The sequence below is a fragment of the Podarcis muralis genome, chromosome 1 (assembly GCF_964188315.1).
Source record: "Podarcis muralis chromosome 1, rPodMur119.hap1.1, whole genome shotgun sequence".
Lineage (NCBI taxonomy): Eukaryota > Metazoa > Chordata > Lepidosauria > Squamata > Lacertidae > Podarcis > Podarcis muralis.
Genome location: NC_135655.1, coordinates 83,026,576 through 83,040,436, shown reverse-complemented (window position 1 = coordinate 83,040,436; position 13,861 = coordinate 83,026,576). Strand labels below are relative to the sequence as shown.

General features: G+C 43.7%; 1 protein-coding gene across 1 annotated transcript in view; it reads left to right on the top strand.

Moving 5' to 3' along the window:
• Positions 1-12,810: 12,810 nt before the first annotated feature.
• Positions 12,811-13,861, top strand: part of CLCF1 (cardiotrophin like cytokine factor 1) — a 51,171-nt gene continuing 50,120 nt past the window's right edge. The window contains exon 1 of the mRNA XM_077933393.1: positions 12,811-13,192. Within this exon, the coding sequence (XP_077789519.1) occupies positions 13,177-13,192 (16 nt within the window). The 5' untranslated portion in view covers positions 12,811-13,176. The remainder of the gene's footprint in view (positions 13,193-13,861) is intronic.

Sequence of the window (13,861 nt, the reverse complement as noted above, 5' to 3'; positions counted from 1 at the left end):
GGGAATGATGGGCCCGAGGCACAAAATGCATGTGTGTGTGTTTTTGCTTTTTAAAAAACCCCAAGCCTAGTTCTTCCGACGTTTTCATTGAGAAATTCCAGCACCTCTGTGCTTTGGAGCAAGGACTTGAAATTTGGCAACAGGCAGGTCTCACTTTGGTGTTACGCAAGAGCCTTGCTTTTGTCGGCCTCAGGAAAATCTGCCCACATTTGGCCAGATTGGAAGCCTCCAAAACATTGCAGCTTATGCATGCTTAGCAGAGACTTTTAAGAACTTGGCAGAAGAGATTGCCAAGTTGTCTGCACTCTGAGCGAGCCAGCAATCGGATGGGAAGTCTGAGGGAAATCCACACAGAGGTGTGTTTCCTGACCGCCAGGGGGTGCTGCAGTGCCAACAAGCAGGGAGTATCTTGCTGTTTGCAGGATTCCTCCTGCTGGCTGTGAAGGGTAGAATCCAGGGCTTTTTCCCCCTAGAAAAAGAGGTGCCGGAACTTGACCTTTTTTTTAGGGGGAGCACACACCCTAAGTTGTAAGCCATTGTGTCTCTTTCCTCAGCGATATCATACTACTGAACTGCTTTATCAGATGGCTGTAAAAACTGTTGAGATGTAAAGTGCTTGAGACACACCCTATAAATTCTAGGTACAGTTGTTACTAGGTTAAGATGGCTGAAACTGTCTTATCCAAATTGTATCCTAGACAGTGTCAGCTAAAATCTGACTGGCAGCAATGTGAAGAAGAGGTTTGTGTAGGCAGATCACATCATGATGAAAAACTGTTCCTTTTTTTAATGGCTGTTTCCAGTTGAAATAAGTGGTTGGTTGCAAATGCCGTACTGCCATTGTCTTATTCTTATGTTGGTTTCATCACAACTGACGATTCCCAATTAACTTAGGACTGACCACAGCAACTCCTTTGCCAAAATGTCTCTATGGAGGTTGGTTACCATTCTCGTTGTATATCAGGGATGGGGAGCCTGTGGCCCTCCTATAGATTACAACTCCCATCTTTTTGGCCACGCTGCCTGGGGGTGAGTCCCACAACACCTTGGAGGGCGGGTCACAAGTTCTCCATCTCTATTGTACATTATAAATGAAGATGGTATCCAGTGGAGTGGGTGGTCTCTAGGAATTCCAACATCTTGTCTGGTATGTATAATTATTTCCAAGAAAGGTTAAAACACATGGGTAACAATAAATAGATTAATAAAGGCACTGTCTTATTTCTTTGGCCACAGTAGGAATACATGATATTTTGATATGCTAAGTTGATAGGATCAATGAGAAGAATGCAAGATTAAGGAAAAAGCAATATAGAATATATAGAATAAGGTTCTAAAACTACCACAGATCAGAGACTTCTTCCCCACTTAACCTTTTCATTAGATTTTTTTATGGAACATCCATACATCTTTTATTAGCTCACTGCATTGCAGTATTTTCTGTTGTCAGTTTATGGATGGCCGGGGGGAGGATGACATGTGGCAGTTTTTTAAAAAATGAGCTTCTGTACTTTTCATTAAAAAATTTTGTTTGCAAGTTCTACCTGTTTTATGGCTTCCTGTTGATTGAAGATGGGCAATTAGCACCAAATTTCCTTTTACTTCTTCCATTTCAGGAGTTTAGAAGGTAACAAGAGTTACTAAAATACTTCCCCTCCCAATCTTTAATTGAAATAGTATTTTGCATATACGGAAGCAAAAAAATGATGGCTTAAGTAATTAATGCTTCTCACTCCATACAGAAACAGAACTTGGCTACTGAAGGGTCATTTATTACCAGTCCTCAGAAAGTCATGCAACAGGCAAAACCTTCAAACAGGAATTGTAAAACTCTAATACTTATGTGAGAAGTTCCATCAGACTCAATGGGGCTTCTGAGCACAGGGTTGTACTTATAATTAATGTTGCTGGGAACCTTTAATTCTAAGTAAACATTATAGCAAGATCTTGGCCATGGAGAAGGGCACTGCTGGATAATATAATCCTTGTGTAGAACTGCTAATTTAATTCTGCTGCCTTCCAATTAACGATGGAAAAGGAATGCCTTGGCAGCACTCTAGTATGGAAGCAACCCTGGGATACAAAAGGGAATTCTAGATTCCCATCACACTGAGAAACCCATTGAAAAATTGCCTATATGTTAATTTCCATGATTAATTTGGCATTTGTGTAGGTCAGATGAATCCATGTAGTGGATTCAACAGTCACGCATGTGTTCCCTATCCAACTTTCTTCACACTTACTGTGCTGTTGCTCAGTCCACTTTGGGGAGTTTTTGCAATGGCATAATAAAATGAGCGGCTGCAAGCAACATGTACAGTATTCTGAAGAAATCTCATGGCTGCTTCACCACAGTCTCATCATGCCATTGGCTCAAGCAGCTCACCTTGCTGCAATGCCTGCCCAAGGGCTTGGGGCTTTCCAAGGCCTGCAACTCGGAACCTGCTGTGCCAGACAGTGAGCTGGGATACATGCCCTGTGTTCTACCAATGAGCTATGGCTTCTTTGGAGGAATGAACCTGCCTTCCTAGAGTGGGATTAAAATTCACCTTTCAAAGAACTGAAATACTGTTTTGGGGCCAAACCAATAACAGTTGTGAATCCCCATGATCTCACAAAATGTCATTTAAAAATCTAATAAAAAGCACCCTTCTTCTGAAATAAGTTTGCCAGCTCAGACCTTCAATGGCAATGGCAGAGATTTGGTGCAATTTACCTCTGTGTCTTTGTCAATATATACTAAGATGACGCCAGGTGTAAACAGGTGTGCCTAAGAACAAGTGGAGTCCAAAGAAGGGCACTCACACCATTTTGATCAGGCACACAAGCCTTTCTTCAAGATCAAGATCCAAGGAGTTTCCTTTAGAAGTGTTTTGTGGCTGGGGCTGATAGGCTAGTATCTATGTTATCACCAAGAAACAACCCCCTTTCATGAGAGCAGATTTTAATTTATTTATTTTAAGCACGAAGTGAGCTTTTAATTGCATAAGCGTACACGTTGTTCTTTAAAACATAAAAAGGACAGCCCTGCTAACATTGGGGGTGGGGGGAGAAAGAGGAGGACATGAAGCCTAAATCAGCACTGGAAAAGGAAGCAAACACATCCTAAATTGCAAGATGAATGTGGAAGTAAGCCTGGCAGGAGATAAAAATGCACCCGCCCACTCCTGTTTTGAGGTGTGTCTGCACACACCTAGTTCTTGTTATGTAATTTCATGCTAGCTTTTCCATGATGTAGTTTGTTCATTCCACATCAATATTGTACTCAGAGCAAATACTTTTTGTTGCAGGAGCTGAGGCTGTTACCTTTTAAGAACACCTGCCTTGCTTGTATGCAAAACGGAACTTGCCTTGGCCATAGTTGACATGAAAGACTAGTCAAATTATCTTGTTAGGTGCATAACCCACACGACTGTGAAGTTTTGTGATGACTAACTGTTTGTTCCCCACCGATGTTCAGAAGGCGTAACTCAGGGCTCACAGACGCTTTATATGTTAAGACGTGCAAGGTCCCAAGCAAGTTTAGCAACAGTTTGCTCACAACTTGTTCACAGGAATCCTTGGGCACACAAATGTACATACAGTGGTACCTTGGTTTATGAACTTAATCCGTTCTGGAAGTCCGTTCTTAAACCAAAACCGTTTCCCTAATGAGGCCTCCCACCACCAGTGCCCTTCCACCGTTCGGATTCCGTTCTTAGACCGAGGTAAAGTTTGCAAACCAAGACACTATTTCCAGTTTTGCGGAGTTCGTAAACCGACTCTTGCTTAAACAGGACTGTTCTTAAACTGAGGTACTATTGTATAGAAAGCTACAAAGGAGGGTCTGCAAAATGGGACACAAGAATGTTAAAGGTTGTGCATCTGTGTATGTAAGTAGTGAGGGAACTCTTGCCCTCCTCTCCACAGGCTTCCTGCATAAATCCCGAAGACATTTGCTCCACTGTTTGAGATCCTAGGGTGTAGTAAGGGAATTCCAAGTGCTGAACACAAGGCAATGCTGTGTAAGAACTACTACTAATCAGGGCATGAATCTTAAGGAGGGGACCCCAAATTAAAGGAGCATTTTCATCATTATAACGTATTAGCTAATCAAGATGAGATGTTGTGAAGATAAATGACACTTGTTGATAAAGGAAGGAGTGATGTAGGACACCCTGTGGGGGAATGAGTAATTCTCTAGTTAGGGCAGCATTTAACGGTTGCTGTAAACAGAGCCAAGGGCTATAAAATGAGTGATGAGAGTAACACTGAAATAGGGAAGTTACCAACATGGAGTGAACAACTACCGACAAAACCCCTTTCTCCTCAAATAGTCTTTGGTTTAAAAAACAAAACAAAATGCAGCAGCCTAAGGTTTTTGTTTTTTAAAAGGCTTACCTAAATCTGCTTCAGATGGGATACATGAGTTGAAAATGATGGCACTTTTGTGCATATGTTATGAAAATTATTGTCACATTACCTGTGTTTCCCCCAGATTCCTTTTAGCTTAAGAACACAAGAAGAGCCCTGCTGGATCAGGCCCAATGCCCATTTAAGCCAGCATCCTGTTCTCACAGAGGAGAGTAAGCAGCAGTAGCTGAAAAGGGAAATTTTCTGGCAAGCAGGTCAGAGCTAAAGGGGTTTTCAGAACTTGTTCGGAGATTGCAGAGGTACCGATGAAGAGATTTTAATGGACAAGATGGGGATGCATGGCTAGTTGTGCTTTAAGATGATCCTGTAACTGATCCCCTGCCTCTTATAAGAACGGGAACGAGCCAAAAGTCCAGCATCCTGTTCTCACAGTGGCCAACCATCTGCCCACGGGAAGTCCACAAGCAGGACTTAAGTAGAACAGTACTTTCCTCACTGGTGCTCTCCAGAAACAGGTATTTCAAAGCAATACTGCTTCTAATACTGAAAGCAGTACACAGCCATCAAAGCTAGAAGCCATTGGTAGCTTTAGCCTTCATGAGTTTGTCCATCTAAATTGGTGTCCATCACTACATCTCGTGGGAGCAAATTTCATAGATTTAACTAAGACGGATTTTATTTTGTTCTTCCTGAATCTTCGAATATTCAGCTTTAGCAGATGTCCCTGAGTTATAGTATTATGAGTTAGAGAAACATTTTCTAATCCATCTTAAACTACTACTCAAATTTTTAAAAAAACAACACAAAATGAAAAACTGTACACAATCTTATTTTTAGTCCACAAAGCCATTTGTTAGTCCCAAAAGTGCCACAAGACTCTTATTTGTTTTTGCTGCAAGAGACCAATGTAGATATATCTCTCTGAAATGTCTTATCTTAACCTGAAACATGTTATTGTTGTATTTGGGTGACAGGAGAAATCTCACTGAAAACAAAGGTTTTCACTCTCAGCCGTAAAGAAACTCCCCAAACTTCCATCGCTTTGATAATATTTACATGGAGTAATAGTGTTGCTACAGAAAGGCCAATAACATTTACATGTAACTCTCACATAAGTACCTAATGCTGCTTTCCATCTGTATAGCACATTGTCTTTCCAGACTCCCAATTTAGGACCTAAACACCCTTAAGCCAGAAAAAAACAACACATTTTTGGGCCTGCCATGGGGCGGGGAATGAGGAGTATGTAGGGCCAAACACATCATTATTCTATGGCTTGCAGACACTGATGAGATGCTACTACTGTGCCTCAGGTCCCACTCCGCAATGGAGCATGCCGTTTCCCCTCTGGTTCATTTAACATTGAGTGCCATAGCTCAGTGGTATAGCACATGGTTTGCATACGAAAGGTCCCATGTTCAATCCCTGGTTATCTGCAGGTACAGCTGGGAGAGACTCCTGCATGAAATCCCGGAGACCTACTGCTGGTCTGTGTTGACAGTACTGAACTGAATGAGCCAATGGTCTGACTTTGTATAAGGCAGCTTCCTATGATCCTAGTGCTCACTGTGTGTTATAAGCAAAAGTCTTAACGCCATGACAAAGGGATATTATCTTGTTGTTTCTTTTTAGCATTCACTGTATTGATTTTACTTGTGGCTGTAGGTAGAGCAAAGCTCCCAGCACATCACAAATGTGACCAATGGCGGTTCCTGTCCAGGATTGCCAAAAGAACATGAAATGATAAGTCTGTGGAGCACCCAACCCCATTAATCACTTTGGAATGTCAGCTTATAAAATCCCATGACGTCATTTCCCTGTCACAGAGTCAACTCCTTTGCCAATCCCTTTAGTGGATGGATAGGAAACAGGTAAGAGGGGAACCTCGAGCGAGAGGGTTATGAACTTGAAAAGAGCAGCTGTGGGAAGACAGCACAGGCATGTGGTGGAGCGGGAGCAAGGAATGAATGAGAGGCAAGAGGGGAAGGGCTGGAAGAGAAGAGAGCAGCATCTTTCTGTAACATCAGCATATATTTATAGCATGGAGAATAGAACCAGCAGCCATTGCTAGGGTTTGCAGCAACCTTCGCCAACCCGGAGCTCCCCAGACATTTCAGACTAAAACTCCCATCAGCCACAGCCTGGGTGTGCTGGAGAGCATCAGGCACAGGCTGACGGGAGTTGTAGTCCAAAACATCTGGAGGGCACCAGGTTGGGGAAGGCTGGTTTACAGTACTAACAGCTAGGATTTCAGCCTGATGCCTGTGGGATCTTCCTAGTGATATCACTGCAGGCTGACGGAAGAGCCAGAAATGTTATATGATTCTCCTGTCCCACTGCCCTTATTTAAACCTTTGCCAAAACAACAACAAACCACTCAATAAGAATAGCTATTGGGGAAGTGGGGGGAGGGAGAGGCTGGGAAGGAGCTCAATCAAACATTGGCAGTGGGAGGTTTGGCTAGTGCTGGCGCCTCTAGAGATTGGGGGAAGGACTCACCCCTCTCTGGTGAGCTCAAAACCACCCACAGTGCTTCCTGCGATGCAGCAGGGTGGGGGGAGGGAGGTGAGAGAGGCAGGGCTGCCAATGGTAGAGCTAGGCAGCCTGCCAGGACTTTGTGAACCAGGTGGTACCCTATGCTTCCATGTAAGGAATGGCTCGGCCTCATGCCAGGGATTGGGCTAAGTGTCGAGCAAGGACATGACCCGCAGAGGCTGACTTCTTCATGAGAAGGCCAGAGAAGAAGAAGCCTTCAAAACTTCCAAAACTCTAACAGTCCATGGAAGAATCTCTGGTCTGCTAAGAGTGATCAGAAGGGTGGCTGTGGGACTGAGGGACTTCCTGCTGCTCTCTGGAAGGACATCTCAAAAGGCCAGAGCACCCGCCTGACATATGGGGAATGTGGGCTCAAATCTTCACTCTGACACGTCCCTGGCAGATTTGGGCAAGTCCCTTTCTGACCTACATCTCAATCTGAAATGAGGATATCTCACTTTTCTGGTAAGGAGGCAAAGTGCATTCCATGGCACAAAGTACCAATACTTCAGGAAAATGGCTGAAGAGATTTTAAAAATGGGCAGCGGGAAGGAATAGAAAGGAGTTCACGAAAGCGCTGAAGATGGCAGGATGCAAGATGGCAGGATGCTTGGTGGTTATTTAATGGAGATTGAAAAGAGAAGAAAGCCTTTAACCGATCACCTCCTCATTAAAGGGGTGCTTGGACATGCAAACTGGAGTCGGCCACAATTCATTGCTGTGGGAGGAAAGAGAGTCGGAACTGCTTTTGGTGGCATTTACAAGAGTACCACAAAAGCAACGTTAGGTACTTCTGAGTTCTAAAAACCGTACTTTGATTTCTGTACAATTAATATGCATTTTAAGAAATAGACTACCTAATGCCCCAGGAGATCCCATTCAGTGATGTCATGTGCAGGTATCCCAGAATTCCTCTTAACTCTACTTCCTAGAGGGCAATTAAGCTATAATTTCTGCAGTTGTCAAGAGGCACCCTGGAAAGGGGGAAAAGAAGGTTTTATTTCCACAATATTCCTGCAGATGTAAGGAACAAGAAGTATGGTATTAAAAGTGGGATCCGTACTCTTCCTACTGCTGCGTTCACAGTGTGAATAATACAGGAGTTAGGGAGCATTAAGCACAGCAAATGGCTGGTTAAAGTAACTGTGTGAATGTGGTCCAGGAATGCTGAGGAGATGGAAGACTGCCTGAGGCAAAGGCAAAGAGCGAACAGAATTTATATGTATCTGGCTGTCAGATCCAAGCTGGATCAATTTAGCAGACCTAACAAGACATTCACAAGATCACTTAATGCAGAAAGGCAAAGCGTTAAAGCACTTTATCTTTACTCAAGCTTGTTTTTCAAATCTTTTAAGAGTTGCCACATGAAGCAATCTTGATCAGTCTTTTTAATGGCTGGGGTAATAAAAAACAACAAGCGAGGATGGTATTTACTCCACATTAATTAGCCAGAGAGCATATATCAACTAAAGAGCACACTGACAATGCTGCAGTAGTCCTTTTGTCAAGGCATATAACCACCTACATAACATAGAGAGGCTTCTACGGTTAGGGTTTACATGCCTGCTTCCTAATGTCCCCCGCCCCCATATTATCCAAAGTAGATTTTTCACACATGCACACTTGCTGCAATGAAATGAATAAGCTGAAATGGAACCGTGGGCATTTCTGCAACTCCCCAAGAGGGTGAAATTTAAAGGTTCTATTTGAGATGACAACAGAGAACCGCAGGAGCGAAAAAAGCATCACTCTTGTGCTTCCTGTCTGTCTATTCCCCCAGTTTTATAACATCTGAAGCGGCTCTGGCTTCAGGGAAACATCTGTGTTCCAGCCAGAACCCTAAAAATCTCACTTTTAAAAAAGTATGTTTTGAGACCTCACGGTTGTAGAACGACACTTAAAAGGTGAAGGCAGAATTTGTTGTAAAACCAGGGTAATCTGTGGGTGGGTTAAAGTGGCCAGGAAGTGGAGCTTCATTCTGTATAACTCCTCAAACTCCAGCCAGTGCTCCCCCACATTCTCAGTGTCCTGTATATGTCATTCCTCACCAATAGTTCTGAAAAAGAAAACTTACGAGAACAAAGCTCACAAAATATACACTAATATGTATTTCCCAACCACACAATTAGGGTTAGGTTGCTTTTTTAAAGTACAATTCCTGGAACACTTGAATATACATCTTTTGGCAGAGGAGAAATTTGTATTATTTTAAGCCTTAAGAAGGAAGCTGCCTGTGAGAAGCAAGAATTATTTTGGAGAGCAAAAGGGGCTCCCCTTGTCTTTTGGCTTCCACAATGGTTAGAATTAGTACCTACGGTCAAATGTGTTAGGGCTCATCCACACTTGCCCTTGTTCCACTGCTCCCCCCCCCCCCCCCGGGGAAACCCCTCTCTTTATCACCGAATCAGAGTAAATGTCAATTAGGTTTCCCAAGGACTGACATTTGCTCCAATTCAGCTGTCAAGAGCTGGTGTTCCCGGGGAAAGCAAAGGGGCAAACGGTAAACTGCTCAGACCCCGTGCCGTGCCTAGAAAGCACGAGACAAGCAGAAAATCACTCAGACCCGGGATAAGCAAAATGTAGATGAGCCCTTCGTCTTGTAAGGCAAAATAATGTGCCCTTTGGGTCAGCTGCAGTTACCAAACAGGCCTGGCTGTTAATCTGGAATGCAAATCTCTTAAGGTACGTGTGCCCTTTCTCCTATTCAGAGTGCCTCTGCCCCAGGTTCTGATGTACCAAATTACAACTCACATAACCCATAACGACCCAAAGGATGCAAATAGTCTTCGCAAGTTTTATAAACTGGTGGTATGACACAGCTGCTGCTCTTTCAGTCTGTAAATTCCCACTGTGTGCTTCGGGCATGCCTCTCGTCTAAATTTCTGGACCCAACTACTGCTTATCCAGGACGGGAAGTTGATGAACTGTGATCTAGATCCGGGTCTCTATTCCACCATGTTTCATGGAATGTGAAAAAACTCTATTGTCAAAGTAGGGCTGGGGGACCTATGGCCCTCCAGATGCTGCTGGACTCCAACTCCCACCAGCCCCAGCCAGCATGGCCAATGGCCAAGGATGATGAGAGTTGTAGTCCAGCAACATCTGAAGGACCACAGGGTCTCCCAGCCCTGTTGTAAAGGAATATGCTTATATGTACTGGGAAACAAGCATGTTGTGAACCCCTTCACTATTAATTTTCAAACCTTTTTTGAAATTTCCTTGGCTGCTACTGCATATTAGCATTTTCACGGCATGTGGTCAGTTCTAGCTAAGACTGGCAGTCACAATTTGTTTTACAGGATCCTTCTGATTTCAAGGGCTGGCTGTTGCTCTAGAGCATTTTTAATACAGGAGGACAAAACACAGGTCACATATTTTTCACACGTCCTTGGCACATGATGGGTGTCTTTTACGCTCCATGCTTCCCAAATGCCCCTTTGTAAATAAAATAAAAATAAAATAAAATCTAGAAGTTCAAGGTTCAGAGTTTATCTGCTAGAAAAGAAATTTATCTTCAAATAGAAGCATCTCTTCTTTAGCTCAAGAACCAAAAACTCACAACTTGGGATATGCCTTTCTGGGTCCCATACTGCACCTTCCCTCATACAACCCTCAAAGCCCATTTCAACTAATTCTGCACTCTTTTGCAGCAGGCTCAAGAAAACACAGCATGGAACAAGGACTAGGCAGCGATGTGCCTGAAAACTTCTACGCATTTTACAAACATGTAAACTTGTGTCTAGACAAAAAGAAAAGGCAGCGCTTTGTGCAGGACTCAGTTTCTTGTAAATATATAAATTGGACTGCTGCTGCTTACCTTAGATTTATTTATTCTGTACACAAAAGAAATATCAGTTCACCTTGGCCCTATTGGAGGTACATAAATCTCCAATGACTAAGAAATAAATGGGTGTGTGAAACAGTTAAGTGAATAGTTACTTTAAATAAAGAATGGAAAGTCCAAGAATTCACAGCTTAAAACATTTTATAAGACTTAAAATGCTGAGTGGTTCAAACTACATTTGAGAAAAATGCTAAATTTCACCTTTTGGAGGCACAAGGCTCTTGGAGGGCTGGAAATGCTAAAATTAGTTGTGTCTGTGAGTGCCTTTGTTTTTACACAAAGCACTGCGCGAAAGCCTGCAAGGGGAAAAAAGGAATACGTCCCCCAACCCCTCTTTCCTAAAGTTCAAAGCCCCATAATAGTTTTTCCATGTAAATAACGAGTCAGGTTTTAACAATGAAAAAACATATATATTCACGAACGCAATTAATTTTGGATGAAGTGATTGGATTTCCTTGTACAGCACAAAGCCCTTCTCTCCCTTGCTTTTCTTGTTTGCAAAATATGTAAATATTTAGTAATGCGAATAAACAAGCTTTGGTTCCTTTTTTCCTTCACTTTTGCTATATACCTGACATGCCAGCTTTAATAACATTTGATAGTTTATTTTAAATGTGAAGTTTATTTCCAAAGTCCTCATCTAGTTAGAAAGACTCCCATCAGCAAAGTCAGTCCTAATCAAAGGAAGGGTAATTGAAAATAAACAATTTCTTAGCCATTTAAATTCAAAGAGAGAATTTCTTTTGTCAGATAACTTTTTTAAGCAACATGGGGTGGGGGAAAATACATTTCAACGCAGCTCAAAAGCCCCAACAAAAAACAACAAAAAACAATCCCAGAGCTCAGCAACTGGGTAGCAGAAGGGACGGAATGCAAACACCCAAACTAATGCAGTGGAGGTTTGCTGGATCAGAACCACTTATGCTGACAATTTGCTAACGGAGATGTTGCATCTGCAAGGTCTGCAGAACTGGGGCCTGTCAAAAAAATTGCTTGCTTGCATGGTTACATGTGTGCAAACCCTGATGAATGGGACATATCAGTGTATACTAAGTGGACAAATATGAACAACCAAACCAGTGCTCAGAACTGGTGGGGTGGGGAAAGCTATGCTAAGTTGTAAGGGTTCTATGAGAGATACAACATTATCTTTCATTAAGTAGGGTGCTGCTATCACGTCAGTATTAACGTTTCCATTCCCATACATATCACTTGCATGGCTATTTCTAAAGGAATACTTCCTCTGCAGCAAACCTAATGCCCCCCTTCAAACAACCCCCTGAACGCTTTTGCAGCCTCCCCTGTTTCCTCATTAGAGCCCCTTTCCAATGAGTCCATTCAGCGTAAGGGAGGTTGCCCCTAAAGTTGGAAAGCAGAGTGCTGAGTCACAAGCCTTGTGTTGAAATAGGACTGACAAGTCTTTTGCTGATTAATGAATTACGATCAGAACCTATATATGTATATATTACACACAAAGGAACGGAAGGAAGAACACTGGGATGAATGAGAGACAAATGTGTATGATTTTTTTTTTCTCTGGGCGAAGAGAAAGAGACAAAAGGCCCCCTTACCAATGCCCTTGACTGCCTGCCTGCTGAGCAAACTATCTCTCGGTACTCACTCCTACATCAGCCTTTCATGACATCTGTCGCCTGGAGGTTTAGTCACCTGCTGGTGACTAAACGCCACCACTCCGATTGTGAGAATGGGACAAGCATCCGACAACAACCCACTGGCAAGCCATTGTGTTTTGTTTCCTGCAAAAGGGCAGTGGGAAGGCAGCCGCGGGCCCCAGTTGCTTGGCACTTGGCTGGGGCGCGGATGTCAAAAAGCCTGCCGCAGACCGGGCCAAAAGTCTGGGCCAAGGGGATTCTTAGACAGGCAAGTACTGCAGGGAGTCAGAACGGGAAGCATGAGGAAAGGCGAAAGAAGTGGAGAAAGAGAATGGGTCAGTTTCTCCCGTCTATCCCCACCCCTTCCCCCCCATCTTCCTCCCCCCCCCCACATCTCCCTCCACCTCCCTTTTCCAAATCTGGCATTTCAGCCCGAGACAGGGTGGCTTCACACACTCACCTCGCCTTGTCTCTCTGTAGGGGAGAGGAGCCAATCTGCGGTGCCTCTCCTCCTCCCCCCATGCCCCCCCACATACTCCCACCCTCTGGGACTGGGCTTTGCTTTGTGGTTAAAGCTTTACGCGTCAGAAAGGAGGAAAGGGGGAAGGTTTCGTGAATATCTTCACCAAATTAAAAAACAACAACAAACCACACACACACACAAAAACCAAACCCACAACCAAACCCTAGTGAGTGGGATTGGCAAATGGGATTATTAATCCTGGCCCAGAATAAAGGAGGCAGCAGACTCCATGCAGACCCCTCGGCGAAAGGAAGCATCCAGCCACACACCTACCTTCAAGGGCTGCGCCGGACTGGGGCTTTAACCAGATGGAGTTCAGAGCAGGTAGGAGTCCCGGGTACCTTTCTGCAGGCCTCCCCTCCTGCGCAGGGAAGCCAGCCCACCTCTCCCCACTGAGAACCTCAACTGAGCCCTCACAAGCACGTTCAATTTCTCCAGCATTTACTGGAAGACCCCCCCCCCTTCTTCTTTTTCTTCTTCCTTCTTTTTTTGTTTTGTTTTGTTAAAAAATGCTACTAGCAAAACTTGGCAGCATCCAGAGATCTAGAGAGCGGGGTTGGGAGGGGGTTAGGGTGGGGTATGGTGGGCTGGCATTTCCTCTGGATAGTTCTTTAACGAAACAAAACAAAAGTTTTCTCCCGCTTCCTTCTTTACTTTGAGGGAAATGCATGCTGCTGGCTCCTTTACCTTTCTCTTGCCCCTCCCCACCCCAAAGTTTGAAGAGCTGCAGTGGGGTATGTTGAGGTGGGTGGCAAATGTGGGGTGGAGAGGTGGGGGGGGAGAGAGAGAGAAGGAGAAAGAAATGAATGACCCTCCGCTTGTATACAATTGCATCAAATACATTCTTGAAAGCAACCTGGTTCTGCTTAACACTTGAGTTAAAAAAAAGGAAGGGAGGGAAAAAGGAAAGGCAGCCGCTTCGAGAGAGGGTGTATGCACTTTTTTCCCCTTTTTCTTTTTTATATTCTTACATTCCTGGACACCAATCAAAAG